Here is a 19,399-nt window from a genome sequence, read left to right as displayed (position 1 = left end):
CACAGGTGTTCAGTTTAACAAGTTGTTATAAAGCAAACAGTGGAACTACCATAGCAGGTGAAGATATAGAGCATTGCAAGCACCACAGAAACCCCTTATATATGACCCTCTCCAATTATAAGTCCTTCCCTTTACCCTGAGGGGTAGTCATAATCCTGATTTCTATAGTATTCATTTCTTTTTAGTTTTATCACCTGAGTGTGTAGCTCTAAACAATATAGTTTAATTTTGTCTGTTTTTAAACTTTGCATTATAAATAGAATCATGTAGTACAAGTTCTTCAGTGTGTGCTAATACTTTAATACTGTATTCATTTTAGCCATTCAACAATAAAAGTAGCCAAAGTAGACTGAAGTAATGGGATACTGAGCTGTGTTCAAACTTGTCTTCAATAAAACTGCTCCATGGGTGACCTGTTACATGATTAGTGCCTTTTCTTGCCCTTTAAACACATTTCTACCATGCAGAACACTGTTGCAGGTGCCTAATGACAATTATGGCAGGTGATGAAAGGTATAGCATTTGGCATGGAAAACAGATTTCTCAAAGTCGCTTTAAGACCTTACATCGCCCTGTAAAATCACGTAAATTTTATGGTGATAGGATTGCTTTTCTATATTTTACAAAGATTAATTATAAAGATTCCAATAAATGTAAATGTTAATGTGCATATATATAGTAGATATATACACATAAATACTTGTCTTCCCACCTGCTGGAAACACTTTAGTCACCTAAAACATTTGATTTTATAGAAATAATACTTTGTTTTTCAGGTGAAACTTCCACCGATGATGGAAATCATAACTGCTGAGCAGCTGATGGAATATTTAGGTTAGTGTTGAAAAGTGGATGATTGTATGTCTCTTTCAAAGTAAAACAAAGTTTTCAAAGCTAATATGTTACCCAGTCTCACCTTTCTGAAGTGCTATTAAGTAATCTATTTTAAAATTATAGAATCTGTTAATTAATAATTTTTTATCAGTATGTTCTTGAATGTTATAGTCTTCTTACTGACCAATAATAAAATTCTGTAATATAAATAAGGAAATTGGGTGACATCTAGAAAACAGGATACATATTCCAATAAATTATAGAATGGGAGATGCACAGAATCTCTGACATTGCATGCAGAAGGATTTCAAAAATATTGGGTAGAGTTAATTAAAGACAAAGGAGGTGATTTAGAGCGTTGCTACCCAAAGCATAATTCATGGACCTATGCTAATCTGTGAAATGTTGTCAGTCTGCAGTGAGATAGGAGCATGTATGAGGATGTAAAGCATTTACATTAGTAAGCACAGTTTAATTCATCTGAAATTTTTTCCATAGCAAAATTTTCTTGATGAAGGAAGTAATATACTGAATTGCATTCTTAGACAAGCTTCTTCTTTCAAAACAGACCAGTAATACAGTTTTAGACTGGCTACATTGAGTTGAATTTAGAGAGCGGACATTTTAACATCACATTGTGGTCTTTTATAATTTGGCAAATAATTTATATATTTATACTATTACCAAATCAGAAATCTTAATCCATAGTCTCTTTTTTTGTTTTTTGGAGACAGGATCTCATTCTATCACCCAGGCTAGAGTGTAGTGGCATCATCATAGGTCACTGCAACCTCAAACTCCTGGATTCAAGTGATCCTCCTGCCTCAGCCTCCCAAGTAGCTGGGACTACAGAGGTGTGCCACCATGCCCACTCAGCTAATTTTTCTATTTTTTGGCAGAGACAGGGTCTCACTCTTACTCAGCCTGGTCTCAAACTCCTGGCCTCAAGCAATTCTCCTGCCTTGGTCTCCCAAAGTGTTAGATTACAGATGTGAGCCACTATGCCCATCCTTTAATCTATATTCTTACAATTTTTTTAGTGATTAAATTTTTATTAAAAAAGTCTTGTCAACTGATTAGTTTGTCTCCGTCCTTCCAGAAAACTAGCTAGCTGTTTTTAGTGAAATATAGACTTAATGAGGTAATTGGGATTACAGCTTTTGGAAGATCCCTTTCTTTATGTAATTCATATTAGTTTAATCCCCATTCACTGGATGGAGACCTCATAATTAAGGATCGATTATTCTGAATACCTATGTATCTGTAAATATACTTGATTTTTTATCCCTCTTTTAATCTAGCTTAGTAATTCTTAAACTTGTGATTCCTAAATTATGTTTTATGGGGAAAGCTGAAATATGCTTGGTGCTTTTGAGGAATAGCCAGCTAACTGCCAAGGAGTGTCCTAAAGGGAAGTAATAGGAGATGAGATTAGAGAGTTAATAGAGTCAAGTTATATGGGGCTCTGTAGGTTGTTACATAGACTGTGACTTGCTGTGAGTGAGCTCGGAAGCCATTAGAGAATTTTGGACAGAAGACTGTCATAATTTGACTTTCACGAGAATTGTCTAGTTGTTATGTTGAAAATAGACCTTAGGCGGGTAAGGACAGAAACAGGGAGACCAGTTAGGAAGTTATTACAACTAGCAAAAGATAATGGTGGCTTAAAACAAGTTAAGAGACATGGTTACCCCATGGTTTTTGTCATATACAACTGGAAGGATGGAGGTACCATCAACTGAAATAGGAAAAAATGGAAGGAGCAGGCTTAGGGAAGAGTATCATGATTTTTGGTTTTGAGATGTTTATTGACATCCAAGTGGAGATATCAGGAGAGCAATTGGATATATAAATCTAGAGTTCGGAGGAGAGGTCTAGATATGCACTGCACAGTAGAAATTTCTGTGATGATAGAAATGTTCTGTATCTATGCTGTCCAATTTAGTAGCCACTAGTCACATGTGGCCCTTGAGCTCTTAAAATGTAGCTAATGTGACCAAGGGACTGAATTTTTAATTTTATATAATTTAAATTTCTATAGCCACATGTTGCTACTGGCTACTTTATTTGACAGTACAGGTCTAGTTTGTAAATATACATTTTCAGACAACATATATAAATGGTAGTTAGACTGGGTGAGATCATGAAGGGAATGAGTATTAGATAGAGAAGGAAAAAGGTCAGTGAACTTAGTCCTGAATATGTGAGTGATTAGAAGCTGGTGAAGGAACAGGTGTGCTCAGCCAGATAGAAGAAAAACAGGAGACCATGATTTCCTAGAATCCAAATGAAGGAGTGTTTCAAGGAAGAGGGAGAGATTAGCTGAATCAAATGCTGCTAATAGGTCAAAGAAGATGAAAACTGAAAATTGGCCATTGATTTAGCCATAAAGAAGTCATTGGTAACCTTGACAAGTGCACGGGGTAAAAATCTGACTGGAGATAAGCAAAAATTGGAAACCCTCAAACATAGCCAGTAGGAATATAAAATAATGCAGCCACTTTGGGAAACAGTTTGGCAGTTCCTTAAAAAGTTAAACAAAATTACCATATGACCCTGAAATTTCACTCCAAAGTATTTACCCAAGAGAAGTAAAAACATATGTCCACACAAAAACTAGTATAAAAATATTTATAGCAGTATTATAATATCCAAAAAGTGGAAAGAACCCAAATGGCTATCAACTGATGAGCAGATAAACAAATGTGGTATATCTGTACAGTGGAATATTATTCAGCCATAAGGAATGAAGTACTGATTTATGCTATTACAAGGGTGAACCTTAAAAACGGTATGCTGAGGAAAAGAAGCCAACTCACAAAAGACCACATATTGTATGATTCCATTTATATGAAATGTCCAGAAAAAGCAAATTTATAGGGATACAAAGTAGATTAGTGGTTTTATAGGGCTGGGGAGGAGGTGGAGGGAAATGGGGATTGACTGCTAATGGGTACAGGTTTTCCTTTAGGTAGGACAAAAATGTTCTAAAATTAGATCATGATGATAACTTCATAATCCTGTGAATATACTAAGATAGATAGAGTGTTAGTGAAAAAAATTGAATTGTACAAATGAAATGGGTGAATTATATTATGTGTGAATTATATCTCAATAAAGCTATTTAAAAGAAGAAATAATTGGAGGAATTGAAAAAAGTACTTTAGACAAATAGAAAAACTAGCCTTAGATACTACAGATGGTTCATCTATAGCAATAGGACAAAAGATAGAATGTATTAATAAATGCAAGTAGGTAGGTAGATGTAGTTGTATCTTGTAGAAAGTGTCTTGAGTACTTCTGTTTTCTTAGTGAAATAGGAAACAAGTTCATCAACTGGGAATGAGGATGAGGGAGGAGTTGTTGAAGATAAGAGGGAAGGTATAAAATACTTACCTAGAAGAATGAGAGAGTGAATGGATTGAGAAGATGCAGTATGATTTGGGGGCATTACCTTTGAAGTTAGACCAGCCAGTATGGTGGTATGATTTCTCTGATCACATTCAGCTGCGTAAGTCCAAGCCTGAATTATGGGAGAGCAGGATTTAACCAGAGCTGAGTTTTTGCCTAGTGAGTATGTTGAAGAAAGAATCTGGATAGGGTATTACAGGTGTGTATGGATAGTAATTATAATGGTGGGCCATAGATTTTAAGCTGCATAAAGAGGAAATGTGGATATAAATGTGTTGAAGAAACATGTGATGGGATGAATGGATCCTGATTCCTGATAGAGCTGAAGAATTTTTGGAGCCTGGTAATGACAAGGCCACATTACCATGGGGAATGAGTTTCTTTTTGTTTGTTTGTTTTGAGATAGGGTCTCACTCTGTCGCCCAGGCTGGAATGCAATGGTGCTATCATAATTCACTGTAACCTTGAACTCCTGGGCTCAAGCAATCCTTCCACGCTAGCCTCAAGAGTAGCTGGGACTACAGGCATGTGCCACCAAGCCTGGCTCATGTTTTCTATCTTTTTGTAGAGACGGAGTCTCACTATAGGCTGATCTTGAACTCTTGGCCTCAAGCAATCCTTCTGCCTTGGCCTTACAAAGTGTTGGGATTACAGACATGAGCCACTGCACCCCACTGGAAATTAGTTTCTGAAATAAGTTTCTGAAATGAGTTTCTGAATAAGAGTATATGATTTTTGTTGGAGAAGAGGTCAAGAAGCAGAGAGGGCAGGGTATTGGAAGGGTCATCTCTGTGAATATTAAAATTACCAAAAATTGTTGTGGGATTTGTGTTGGAGAGAGAGAGTAAACTAAGAATAAGGAGAATTGGCCTGGAAGTCAGTAGATGACTACAACAAGATAGGTGGATAATGGGTAGTGGTATCTGATGGTGTGAGTTTTAAAACTGAGTTTTAGTGTTGAGGGGGAGAGTGAATGACAATAAGGAACAACTAAGTACCTGTTCTACTTCTAGGCTCCCTGGTGAAAGAAGTATAGGAGAGAAAAGAGCTCTCACTTGAAAGGGCTGTAGTGTCATAAAGGCAAAGCCGAATTTCATTTAGTTAAGTGAAGAGAACATTCAGAGAAAAGTAGTTGAATACCTAGGGAATTTTGCTAATGACAGGCCATGAGTTCCAGAGGACACTGATATTCGGGATAAGAATTTAGGAGTCAGGCCGGGCGCGGTGGCTCACGCCTGTAATCCTAGCACTCTGGGAGGCCGAGGCGGGTGGATCGCTCAAGGTCAGGAGTTCGAGACCAGCCTGAGCAAGAGCGAGACCCCGTCTCTACTAAAAATAGAAAGAAATTATATGGACAACTAAAAATATATATATAGAAAAATTAGCCGGGCATAGTGGCGCATGCCTGTAGTCCCAGCTACTCGGGAGGCTGAGGCAGGAGGATCGCTTGAGCCCAGGAGTTTGAGGTTGCTGTGAGCTAGGCTGACGCCACGGCACTCACTCTAGCCTGGGCAACAAAGTGAGACTCTGTCTCAAAAAAAAAAAAAGAAGAATTTAGGAGTCATCAGTATAAAAATGGCATTTAAATCTGTGGAGATTGATGAGATCATTGAGAGAGAGAGAGAGAGAGAGAGAGAGAGAATAGGCCAGGTGCAGTGGCTCACACCTGTAATCCTAGCACTTTGGGATGCCGAGGCAGGAGCATCGCTTGAGGTCAGGAGTTTGAGAGCAGCCTGAGCAACAGCGAGACCCAGTCTGTACTAAAAATAGAAAAATTAGCCCAGCATGGTGGTGTGCTGATGCAGGAGGATTGCTCAAGCCCAGGAGTTTGAAATTGCAGTGAGCTATAATGATGCACTCTAGCCTGGGCAACAAAGCAAGACTTTGTCTCAAAAAAAAAAAAAGTATAAAAACTGAAGAGAAGAGGGTCCTCAGGATTGTCCCCTGAAGTTTCCCAGCATGCAAAGATTGGGTAGAGCAATGTTTCGGTTTTCTTTTCGTTTTTGTCCCTCTGTGGAGCCTTTGTAGACGTTTTTGTTCAAATTGCCCATTCCAGGACATTTATTTCTTTTCCTCCTCCTCCTCCTCCTCCTTCTTCTTCTTCTTCTTCTTTTTTTTTTTTTAAGATGGGTCTCTGTTGCCCAGGCTAAAGTACAGTGGCACCATCATAGCTCACCATAACCTCAAATTTCTGGGCTCAAGCAATTATCTCACCTCAGCCTCCTGAGTAGCTAGGACTACAGGCATGCACCACCACACCCAGCTAATTTTCAAATTTTTTATGGAGACGAAGTCTCACTATGTGGCCAAGGCTGGTCTTGAACTCCTGGGCTCAAGTCATCCTCCCACCCTGGCCTCCTAAGGTGCTGGGATTACAGGCATGGGCCACCATGCCTGTCCATTTCAGGACATTTTAATACTGCAGATATACTGTGTTTCTCTGTATGTATTACGGCCCTTTGAAAGCCACAAACCATTATAATATTTAAGATTTTGTTTTGCTCCCTCACCCAAGAATCAGTTTTGCTCCCTTGGAGTCAACGTGGCCCTTGATAAAATCCTTGAAGTAGAAGACAGGGAAATAAGGGAAGAAGTGGCCAGTAAGATAGAAGAGCCGGGAGAGAGTGGGAGAGCAAAGCCAAGAGAAAGGTGGTTGCAGGACTAGATGGAAACTATTTTAAGCTCAGACTAGAGGAGGAAATGTGTAAGGCCTGTTGAAGAAGGAACAGTGAATGAGTTTGTTTTGACTATACTTGGTGAGTCTGTATGTTGTATAGTTGTAGGAATAGAGATTGGCTTAGGTGGTTTGTGACTAAAGACTCTTGGGAGCCAGGCAGTTTGAATGGACTTCAGTAGGATGCTTAATCTAGTTTAATTTCTTAAGTGGGGTAATAAGATGTTAAATATGTGTATATTTTTAAAGGCATATTAATAAGAGATTTATTTACCATGCCCGTGGGGAGAATCACAGAGTGATTACCCTAAATGTATTTTTTAAGATGGTCTGGTTGAAACTAGTTAGGAAATAGTAAAAGTAGTCTAGATATGGTGTTGATTCAACAGATATTTGAGTGCCTAATATAAATAATTTAAGTAATGAGGACATGTATTTCTGAGCCCAGTTTCCTATCCAGCTCCTCCATATCCATCCACTCTCTGACCCACTTTCTTTGTTCTCAGATCATGACCATAAATTACCTAAACCTGCATTGAGCAACATAGTAGCCATTAGACAGACACATGTGGCTATTGAGTACTTGAAATTGTGGCCAGTGTGAAATGAGAATTGAGATGATCTGTAAATGCAAACTATATACTGGATTTCAAAGATTTAGTTAAAAATATCAGTAATTTTAAAATATTGTATGTTGAAATAATTTTAATATACTAGGTTAAATAAAATATATTATTATTAATAAAATTTCACCTATTTTTGCTTTCTTTAATGTGAGTACTAGAAAATTTTAAATTACATAAGGACTCACATTTGTTCTTACATTATATTTCTATTGGACGGTGTTTCTAAACTGTAGCCACTCCATAGCTTCTGTTTTCATTCTGGCTTTGCTCTTTGTACTCTTCACAAGTTGATGCCGTTTATCTAACCTCCTCCCTGCTCATTATTACCACCACGCTACTTGCCTCTGTCTGTATACCTTCTCAGACAAAATGAGCTCTTTTGCCATGAGTCCTATGAATGAGGAATACAGTTGTGGTGGCAGAAAACTGACGACCAGACCCGTAAGTGCAGAGGTACTAATAGTACAGAATGGTGACGTTGGGACAAAATAAAAGCATCACAAAATCGTAATGCCTCTCTGTTTTATAGATGAAGAAACCAAAGCTCAGAGAGGTCAAATGTGCAGTCTCCATCTGGGCACCTTCTTACATGATTTAAAGAATGCTGAAAAGCTCATATACTCAAAAGTTGATCCCTCTTCCCCCTCTAACACCCCAAAGTATTTTTGATATAGTATTTGAAATTTCCTCTGCTTATCTTTTTCTTTTTTTCTTCTTCCTTTTTTTAAAATCCAGTAAATGTTTACTGAGCATGTGCTATGGGCAAGTTATTTGGAGGTGTCAACAATGTAGTCATGAAATGTGGCTACCAGGAAAACATCAACCTGGTATTTTTCTTGGAAAGAGTAATATAAGAAATAATTATTACCATATCTTGGCATATTAAATTTATGTAACTCTTAGCTAGCAAAGCCCTGAGGAAACAGAACATAGGATAAAGAATCTTAATAGGGAAAAAAATTGAGGGAGAAAGATCTAGACTGGGATAGCTAAAGAGGTTTGGAAGTCAGGGGTGAGAAGACTCTGCTGGCAAGGGACAGCATGAAATACATACCAAATAGGAGGTGGGAAAGAAGTGAGCAAGAGTGATGTGAGCAAAGAGATTCTGAAGACATTGCCTCACCAAAAGTGAACTTTATTCAGAGCCAATCCTGTCAGAACAAATTGTTTAATTTTCTAAGCTATTTGGGTTTTCTCCTCTTGAGATTACTCCAGTTCTCTGGAGAAACCAGAGATGCTTTTGAGTTAATAAGCAAACACTACTAGAAGGATTGTAAGAGAAACTATTAATTGCTTTCCTAATACCTAGCTGAGGTACCTCAAGGGCATGGGAATTTTTTTGTTTTGTTTTGTTTGTTGAGACAGAGTCTCACTCTGTTGCCCAGGCTAGAGTACTGTGGAGTCAGCCTAGCTCACAGCAACCTCAAACTCCTGGGCTCAAGCAGTTCTCCTGCCTGAGTCTCCCGAGTAGCTGGGACTACAGGCATGCGCCAGCATGCTTGGCTGATTTTTTTCTATATATTTTTTTAGTTGTCCATATAATTTCTTTCTATTTTTTTAGTAGAGATGGGGGTCTCACTTTTGCTCAGGCTGGTCTCAAACTCCTGACCTTGAGCGATCCTCCTGCCTCGGCCTCCCAGAGTGCTAGGATTATAGGTGAAATTCTTTTCTCTCTCTTTTTACTGATACTTTACAACCTGATTTACTGCAAACTGATTCCTTTACCCTCCAAATTAGCCTACATACCAGTGTACTCTTCTTAAAGTATAATTTCACTCCTCTACTTAAAAACATAGGCCAAGCTCGGTGGCTCAAGCCTGTAATTCCAGCACTTTTAGGAGGCTAAGGTGGAAGGATCGTTGAGGCCAGGAGTTTGAGATCAGCCTAGGCAACATTGCGAAACCCCATCTCTACAAAAATTTAAAAATCAGCTGGGGCCGGGTGCGGTGGCTCACACCTGTAATCCTAGCATTCTAGGAGGCTGAGGCGGGAGGATTGCTTGAGGTTAGGCGTTCAAGACCAGCCTGAGCAACAGCGAGACCCCATCTCTACTAAAAATAGAAAAAATTAGCTGGACATGGTGGTGCACATCTATAGTTCCAGCTACTCAGGAGGCTGAGACAGGAGGATTACTTGAGCCCAGAAGTCTGAGGCTGATGCCATGACACTCCAGCCTAGGAAGCAGAGCGAGGCTCTGTCTCGGGAAAAAAAAAAAAAAAATCAGCTGGGCATAGTGACATGAGCCTGTAGTCCCAGCTACTCTGGAGGCTGAGGTTGGAGGATCGCTCAAGCCCAGGAGTTGGAGGTGGTAGTGAACTATGATGGTGCCACTGTATTCTAGGCCAGGTTACAGAATGAGACTCTGTTTCTAAGATAAAACAAAAAAAACAAAAAACTAAAGATCTCTATGATCTTTTATAAGATCTTATCAAACTTACCAGCATATTATTTAGAATTTTCTTTTATCTGATCAAGTTTACTCATTCAGCCATATTTCCTACCACTTTGTAATATAAATTTTGTATATAAATCTTTTTAAAGGCTATCCATGACATGGTCTTTCTTATATATGCTTTCTCTATCACTCTTCCCCTCAAAAAATGCTTTTTCTCCCATTGCCTTTCCAAGTTCTCATTTTTCTGAATCCAGTTTAGATACTACCCCCTCCAAAGGATATTTCTAAGCCCAATAGGCTTTATCAATATCTCTTTTCAAAATCATTTGGTACATAAGGCACTTAGTACCTATTTATACTATTATGTATTATACTTTATCATTATCATATTCTCTGTTTCCCATATGTTCTTTACCAAGCCCAATTATTGGTTTTTTAAGAGCAATATTCATGTCCTAATATTTTTTTTTTTTTTGGAGATGGGGTCTTGCTATATTGCCCAGGCTGGACTCAAACTCCCAGGCTCAAGCAATTCTCCTGCCTCAGCCTCTCCAATAGCTGGGACTACTGGCATGCGCCACTGCTCCTGGCTCTAATATTTATTTTAACTCATTGCTAAGCATATAGAAGATTCTCAATAAGTACTTTTTGATTAAAGTAGTATTATTGACCAATTACAGGTATGATGATTAGAATAGCTAGACAAAATGTCACTTTTAGAAGATGATTTATTTTATGCCTATAACTGAAAGATGCTTCCTTAGAAACTCAAACTCAGCCACTTAAAAATATCTGATTCTTCTATTACAGACTCTCATAAAAATGTATCTGGTTCTACCTTTATATGTTAGCTATCTAATGCATATAACAAATCACCCCAAAATGTCATGGCTTAAAACAATAAACATTTATTATCTCACAGTGTATGTAGGTCAGGAATCTGGGTGTGTGGCTTAGCTAGGTGGCCCTGGCTCAAAATCTCTCATGAGATTGCAGTCAGGGTGTCAACTGGGTCTGCAGTCTCATCAGAAGGCTCAACTTGGGTGGATCTACTTCCAAGTTCATTCACATGGTTGTTGTCAGAATTCAGTTCCCCATGGGTTGTTGGACTGGAAGTCCTCAGTTCCTTGCAATGGCTGATAGCTGGAAGATTCTTTCAGTTCCTTGCCACGTGGGCTTCTCCATAAGACAGTTCAGAATGTGGCAGCTAGCTGAGAGTTACCAGCTGAGAGAAGACCATGGCAAAAGCCACAGTTTTGTATTCCAATTTTGGAATTGACATCTCGTTACTTCTGTCATATTTTATTCATTAGATGTGAGTCAATCAATCCAATCGACACTCAAGGGATGGGGATTATACAAAGGCATGAGAATATCAGAAGGGTAAAGATTGTTGAGGTCCATCTTAAAGGCTGCTTACCTTAGCCAGGCTATCTTCTCTTACCCAGAGACATTTCTAGCCTCAGGAAAAGAGGGGTTGCTTATCTGAGTCTTTCCCAATAATCATTCTGCTCTTAATCTAAGCTGTAGTCTATAGTAGCATGTCCAGGTTCATTTACTATTGTATTATATAATGTTCTACATCCTGACCCAACTAAAGTGGTAGTCTGGAAAGCATATAAGTCTTTTATCAGAATAAATATGAAACTTAAATGAAATATAGAATTCAAGTATAGCACTTACATTCCCAATTATTTGGCTAAACAAAATATAACATTTACTCAAAATAAAGCGTAGTTTTCAGTTAAATGCTGTGTCAAACCTTAACATATCAGCCATGTGTGGTGGCTTATACCTATAATCCCAGCACTTTGGGAGGCCAAAGTTGGAGGATTGCTTGAGGCCAGCAGTTCCAGACCAGCCTGAGCAAAAGGGAGACCCTGTCACTACTAAAAATAGAAAAAATTAGCCAGGTGTGGTAGCTCACACCTGTAGTCCCAGCTATTTGGGAGGTTGAGGCAGGAGGATCTCTTGAGCTCAGGAATTTGAGGTTGCAGTGAGCTATGATGATGCTCCTGTACTATAGCCAGGGTGTCTCCAAAGGAAAAAAACAAAAAACCACTAATAATATATTCATGTTCATAGGAATTCTTTTGTTACCAGAGTTGGAAAGCTTAAGAGAATGCTTGATAGAGTCTTTAGAATTTGATTTTGAATTAGAAAATAAAGGTTATATTAAAGCAGTTTCATCAACATGTTAGCAATTTGAGAAGTTAGCTGAGAAGCTGGTTCCATATCTCACTGTTTATATCAAGATAAATTCCAGATAAATGAAAGTTTTAACATTAAAAAAGACAAACATAAAATTATATGAAGAAAGCATATGTGAATATTTGTATACTCTTAAGTGGTGAAGATCTTTCTAAATATAACATCTAATCCAAAAGCTGTACTAGAAGCTGTACATTAAAATTAAATATTTCTGTACAGCAAAAAATAGACAAACCCCTCCCCACCATAAAGTCAGAAGCCAATATGGGAAAAAAATATTTACCACATATATAACAGGAAATGTGCTAATTCCCCTCATTGAAAAAGGGCTTTTATAGTTCAATAAGAAAAGATGATAAATATATCACCAGGTAGTAAAAAGAAAAAAATATTTACAGTTAATACATAATTTAAAAGTCAATGCATAGATAAAAAGGTACTGCATATATTAAAATAGTACTCCATATTTTTAAAAGCAGCCACATATTTAAAAGTTACCACATATACAAAAAGGTTATATGTATATTAAAAAGGTGATACCAGGTTGGGTGCTGTGTGACTCACGCCTGTAATCCCGGTGCTTTGGGAAGCTAAGGTGGGAGGATCAGTTGAGGCCTGGAGTTTGAGACCAGCCTGGGCAACATAGTGAGACCCTGTCTCTATAAGAAAAAGTTTAAAAATTAGCCAGGTGTGGTGGCATGTGCCTGCAGTTCCAGCTACTCAGGAGGCTGAGGCAGGAGGATCACTTGAGCCCAGAAGTTAGAGGTTACAGTGAGCTATGATTGGGCCACTGCACTCCAGCCTGGGCAACAGAATGAGACCCTGTTTCTACGAAAATAAAAATTAAAAAAGAAAAAAAGAGGTGGTACCAAATAAAAATTCATATATTAAAATGTTGGTTTTTTAAATGTAAAAAACTTTTTGTTTACTTCTCAGAGTTGCAAACATGTAGAAGACTGATCATACCCATTGTTGGTGAGGTAGTAGGGAAATAGTTATGATGTTGACAGCAATGAAGTTTGGTACAACCTTTGGGAGCTTTATACGTAGTAACATGCGAAGATGCTCAAGTGTTCAGGCACGATGGCTCACACCTGTAATCCTAGCACTCTGGGAGGCCAAGGTGGTAGGATCACTTGAGATCAAAAGTTCAAGACCAGCCTGAGCAAGAGTGAGACCCTGTCTGTACCAAAAATAGAAGAAAATTTGCCGGGTGTGCTAGTGCACACCTGTAATCCTAACTATTCAGGAGGCTGAGGCAGGAGGATCGCCTGAGCCCAGGAGTTTGAGGTTGCAGTCAGCTGTGATGACACCACTGCACTCTACCCAGGATGATAGGGTGAGACTTTGTCTCAAAAAAAAAAAAAAAAAAAAAGCTCAAATAGATGAAAAAAGAAAATTCAAAAGCATTATAGTACCCCCACAATATGCTGAAATAAGAAAAAATAATAATAAAAAAAAAGAAAGAACCAAATGGCCTTAAAAAAAAAAAAAGCATTATAGTGTATACATTGAAAAAATATGTGAGGTGATAGCAAACAGTGAATGTTGATTTTCTCTGGGTAGAATTGGGGGAGTTACCTTTATATGTTACCTACTGCTACAATGTTTAAAAATTTATAATTAAAATCTATTACTTTGTAATCAGAAAAAAAGTAATATTTTTAAACGACAGTTTCACAATTTCTTTTTACAGGAGATTACATGCTTGATGCGAAGCCAAAAGAAATTTCAGAAATTCAACGTTTAAATTATGAACAGGTAATAAATAATTTTTGTTATATTAAAATATATAATTTTAAAGTTATGAATACATATATACATATGTGTGTGTGTATATATAGGTCTCTATCAGTAGCTGGCAAGCTTTTTTTAAATAAAGGATTAGATAATAAATATTTTAGGCTTTGCAGGCCACACGTGGTCAGTCTCTGTTCCATATTCTTTGTTTTCTTTTTTTATACCCTTTAAAAATGTAGAAACAACTTTTAGTTCATAGCCAGATTATCATTCTATAGATCTGTTTAGAATGGTAACCTGATATTTTTCTTGAAAAATTCACTTTCAAGTGAATTTATCATGGATTCCTCTTTCCTCATTTTATTTATATTTTTCAGTTATGTTTAGGAGAAAATTGAGCAAATGATGTCTAGGGTATATCATTAGTACAAATGCTGCTATTTTATAGTTTCAATATGTTCACATTTCTTGGCATGTTCTTTAGAGACCCTGTTCTGCAATATAGAGGCGTCATTAGGCTCAAAATTATTGGAGCTGGAAGTAAGCAAGCAGAGCTTCATTGTCTTCAGTATTCTTCCTTTGCTTGACAATAGAAGGCAAGAAGGAAGTAGCTTCTTAGGGCAGGAGAAAGTATCAGCCCAGGAAGAATTAGAGATCATTGGAACCTTCACATTTACTTTCAAAGCAACTTTTTTTTTTTTTTTTTTTGAGAGAGAGTCTCACTCTCTTGACTGGGCTAGAGTGCCATGGCGTCAGCCTAGCTCACAGCAACCTCAAACTCCTGGGCTGAAGCGATCGTCCTGGCCTCAGCCTCCCGGGTAGCTGGGACTACAGGCACGTGCCACCATGCCCGGCTAATTTTTTTTTCCTATTTTTAGTTGTTTGGCTAATTTCTTTTTTTTTTTTTTTTTTTTTTTTTGAGACAGAGTCTCACTCTGTTGCCCAGGCTAGAGTGAGTGCCGTGGCGTCAGCCTAGCTCACAGCAACCTCAAACTCCTGAGCTCAAGCGATCCCCTGTCTCAGCCTCCCGAGTAGCTGGGACTACAGGCATGTGCCACCATGCCCGGCTAATTTTTTCTATATATATTTTTAGCTGTCCATATAATTTCTTTCTATTTTTAGTAGAGATGGGGTCTCGCTCTTGCTCAGGCTGGTCTCGAACTCCTGAGCTCAAAGGATCCGCCCACCTCGGCCTCCCAGAGTGCTAGGATTACAGGCGTGAGCCACCGCGCCCGGCCTCTTGTCTCTTAAAAAAAAAAAAAAATACTATCCCTAAAGGAAGTTGGGTGATTGACAACCAAGAATTTAACAAAAATAGAAGAAAATTGGTGGTAGTAGAACTATAACTCTTAGATTGCTCACTGTTGTTACTATTTTCCCAGAATCATCTGGGAAAAGTGGCTTTAGGAAAAGTTCTAAAACACTGAAGGGAAAAAAATGCAAGCTGATTGTTTTTAAGGGTTCAACTTTTGGTGGAGGGGTTGAGAAAAATGTATTGTTTTCGGGGAATATATATATTAGGAAGGAGGAAACTGACAAAAAGTCAAAGACTGTATGTAGTATAAGAATGTTATCCTATTATAAATGCATCATTCATGACTTTAAAACATTTAAATAATTCCTGTTTGCAATCTGTACAATTTCTTAAATGGAATTTTATAAGTTATTTGGTAAAACAGAACTTTGTTTTTATGACCTAAATTTGTCTTTTTCAAATTTCAAAGAAGGCCCTTAATAAGAGGCTTTATTTTAAAGTCACTCTTTTTATTATAAGCCCCTCTAGTAGACTACAGTCTACTATTCCTATTTTATATTTTTAGTATCTAGCAGTGTGTGATTAGCAGTCGGGATTCGGTAAAATTTTATTAAATTTTATGTATTGGTTTTTATTCTACCAAATATATCCTCTATAAGCATGGCCACATTTAATGTGTTAAAATGTTTACCAAAAAAACCATTTTTTAAAATAGTCTTCATTACAAACCTATATAACCACATTTATTGAGAAAACTGATATGGGCAGAATGACTCCTTAATTTGGCTAACAAGTCTTTGTGATCCAGCCTCTGCCTGTCTCTTACATTGCATCTCCTGCAACTTTCCACTTCATTTATTTTGTCCTAGCCATGCTTGACTCTTTGTTGTTCCATGACACAGTAATAAATTCATTTCTGCATCAGGGTTTTTGCACTAGTGTCTACATCTGGAATGCTTTTTTCTGCAGAGCTTCCCAAGAGTCAATGCTCACTTTGGTCTTTATTCAAGTGTCATTTTCAAAGAGGCCTGCCTGCCTTCCTCCCTCCCTCCCTCAGTTTTAGGTTCCGTGCATTCACTGCAAAATTGAGTTTGAAAAGTATAGAAAATTTCTATATACCTGCTGTATCTTCTCACCCCACATGCATAGCCTCCCCCACTATCAACATCCCATGCTAGAGTGGTATATTAGTTATATTGATAAAACTACAGTGACACTTCATTATCACCTAAAGTCTGTAATTTACTCACTCTTGGTGTTGTATATTCCAGGGGTTTTGACAAATGTATAGTGACACGTAGCCACCATTATGGTATCATACAGAATAGTGTCACTATCCTAAAAATCCTCTGTGCTCTGCCTGTTCATTCCTTCCCACCCTCCCCCCTAACAACTGACCTTTTACTATCTCTAAGGGTTTGCCTTTTCCAGAATATTATTTGGAATTATATAGTATGTAGCCGTTTCAGATTAGCTTTTTTCTTTTAGTAATATGCATTTAAGTTTCCTCTATGTGTTTTCATGGCTTGATAACTCATTTCTATCTTTTTTTTCTTTTAAAAATAAGAATCTATTTTTATTAAACAATTATACCATCATTATATCTAAAACATTAATATTAATTTCTTAATTTCATATTAAGTCATTGTTCAGATTTCCCTGATTTTCTTTCAGTGTTTGTTAGAATCAGGATCCATATAAGTTTACGTAGTTGCAATTAGTTGGTATTTCTTAAGTTTCTCTTTCTTTTTAAAATTGAAAACCAGTTTTTGTTAAGGCATTCTATCTTTTTTTTAACTGTAGTAAAAATGCATAATATAAAATTTATCCTCTTACACATTTTTAGGTGTACAGTTCAGTAGTGCTAACTACACTCACAGTGTTGTGTATCAGATCTCTAGAACTTTCTCATCTTGTAAAACTGAAACACACTATACCTATCAAACAACACCTCCTCATTTTCCACTACCACCAGCTCCCTGTAAACCACCATTCTACTTTCTGTTTTCATGATTTTGACTACCCTAAATATCTCATATAAGGGGAATCATACCTATTTGTACTCTTGTGCCTGGCTTACTGTACTCAGCATAATATCCTCAAGGTTCATCCATATTATATTGTAGCATGTGACAGGATTTCCTTCTTTTTTAATATTCCATTGAATAATATTCCATTTTATCTATATACTACATTTTCTTTATCTATACATCCGTCAATGGGCATTTGGGTTGCTTCCACCTCTTGGCCATTGTGAATAATGTTGCAATGAACATGGGTGTGCAAGTATCTTTTCAAGAGCCTGCTTTTAATTCTTTTGGATTCAGAAGTGGGAGAGGCCTTTAGAAATTTTTTACTTTAGACTTCATGGTCTAAAATAGTTCTTCTTCCCTACCACTCTGTACAACCTCATCCTGCTCAATTTTTCGTACTAATACTTGATTTAGTATTATATGTGTACATGTCCATCTATCTCAGTAGAATATTAGTTGCATGAGAGCAAGAACTTTGTCTGTTTTATTGACTATTACATCTTTAGAACTCAGATTAGTGCCTAGTACATAGTAGCAATTTAATGGTAAAATTTTTTTGAAGACATGAATTAGATAAAATGGGAAATCAAAAGTACATATGCTTGTACTTAAATATCTTTTTTGTTCTTGTTTAGATTTTTTTGAAATATACCTTTCCCCTTTCTATTTTCAGAATATGAGTGATGCTATGTCAATTTTGCACAAACTACAGACAGGCCTGGATGTAAATGTAAGATTCACTGGTGTTCGAGTGTTTGAATATACACCAGAATGCATAGTATTTGATCTTCTCGATATTCCTTTGTACCATGGGTGGTTAGTAGACCCTCAGGTAAGTAAAGAAGAATTTAAATTATATAAGCACAAATGCTGGAAAAATTTGTTAATTTGTCAAATTAATCTAAATTTATATTTTCTAATACTTATATTTTTGTGCTTTCTCCTGAAATTAGCCAAACTATGAGTTTAAAGGCACAGTCCTCCAGACTGCTAAGTCTGCCCAACACTTCTGACCCCAACAACATAGAGTTAGGACCGAACTATAAAGTCAGAGGGAAGAGTTCGCACAAGACCACTCTCACTTTTTACAACAACTGCAGTTCAGGGGTTTCCCAAAACTACTTTCAGGTTTAGTAATTCAATAGAATGACTCACAGAACTCTCTGAAACCTATTATACTCAACATTGTAGTTTATAGCTGGGCAAAGGTAGAGATTGAAATCAGCCAATGAAAGAGACACATAGGGCAGAGTCTAGGAGGGTTCCATATGCAAATATTATAGTATGTAATCTTTAGTTATTTGGCTTTTTTTACTGATCATGTGTCTGGAGCATCATCCAAGTTATTGCATTTATCAGTAGTTTATTCCTTTTTATTACTGAGTAATATTGTGTTGTGTGAATATACCACAGTTTTACCTGTTAAAGAATATCTGGGCTTTTTTAATTTCCTAGCCATTATGAATAAAGCTGCTATGAACATTTGTATGCAGGTTTTTGCTTGCATTTCTCTGGATTAAGTGCCAGAAGTGAAATTGCTGAGTCATATGGTAGTTGCTTGTGTAATTTTGTTTGTTAGTTTGTTTGTTTAGAAACAGGGTCTCAACCTGTTGCCCAGGCTAGATGGCAATGGCACGATCATAGCTCACTGCCACCTCCAACTCCTGGGCTCAAGCACTTCTCCCCCTTGAATCTCCAGAGTAGCTAGGACTACAGGCACATGCCACCACACTTGGCCAATTTTTAAAAAAATGTTTGTAGAGATGGGATCTTGCTATGTTGCCCAGACTGGTCTCAAACTTCTGGCCTCAAATGATGCTCTCGCCTTGGCCTCCCAAAGTGCTGGGATTACAAGCATGGCTGTTGTGCCCAGCCACTTGTGTATTTTTTTAGGAAACTGCCAGGCTATTTACTAGAGTGTGTGTACCAGTAGTTTACATTCCCACCAGGAATGGATGAATGATCCAATTTCTTTACATCATCGTCAGTGTTTTATATTGTCACTTTTTAATTTTAGCCATTCTGATAGTTATATAGTAATATTTCTTTGTAGTTTTAATTTGCATTTCTTTAATGGCTAATACTGTTGAGCATCTTTTCATGTGCTTATTTACCATTTGTATATACTCTTCAGTAAATGTCTCTTCATGTCTTTTGCCCATTCTCTAATTAGATTAATTCTTTATAGTTGAGTTTTAAGAGTTTTTTATATAATCTAGA

At 37.3% G+C, this 19,399-nt stretch overlaps 1 protein-coding gene across 2 annotated transcripts in view; it reads left to right on the top strand.

Moving 5' to 3' along the window:
- The window catches only part of MINDY2 (MINDY lysine 48 deubiquitinase 2), a 61,796-nt gene that overhangs the window by 13,295 nt on the left and 29,102 nt on the right, over nt 1-19,399 (top strand). For both annotated transcript variants that reach the window (XM_069483433.1, XM_069483423.1), the window contains exons 2-4: nt 777-834; nt 13,848-13,912; nt 17,853-18,011. In XM_069483433.1, coding sequence (XP_069339534.1) covers nt 777-834; nt 13,848-13,912; nt 17,853-18,011 — 282 coding nt within the window. The remainder of the gene's footprint in view (nt 1-776; nt 835-13,847; nt 13,913-17,852; nt 18,012-19,399) is intronic.

The sequence above is a fragment of the Eulemur rufifrons genome, chromosome 2, assembly GCF_041146395.1.
Source record: "Eulemur rufifrons isolate Redbay chromosome 2, OSU_ERuf_1, whole genome shotgun sequence".
NCBI classification, from domain to species: domain Eukaryota; kingdom Metazoa; phylum Chordata; class Mammalia; order Primates; family Lemuridae; genus Eulemur; species Eulemur rufifrons.
Note: the sequence above shows the minus strand (reverse complement) of the source record. Positions and strands in the feature narration are given on the sequence as shown.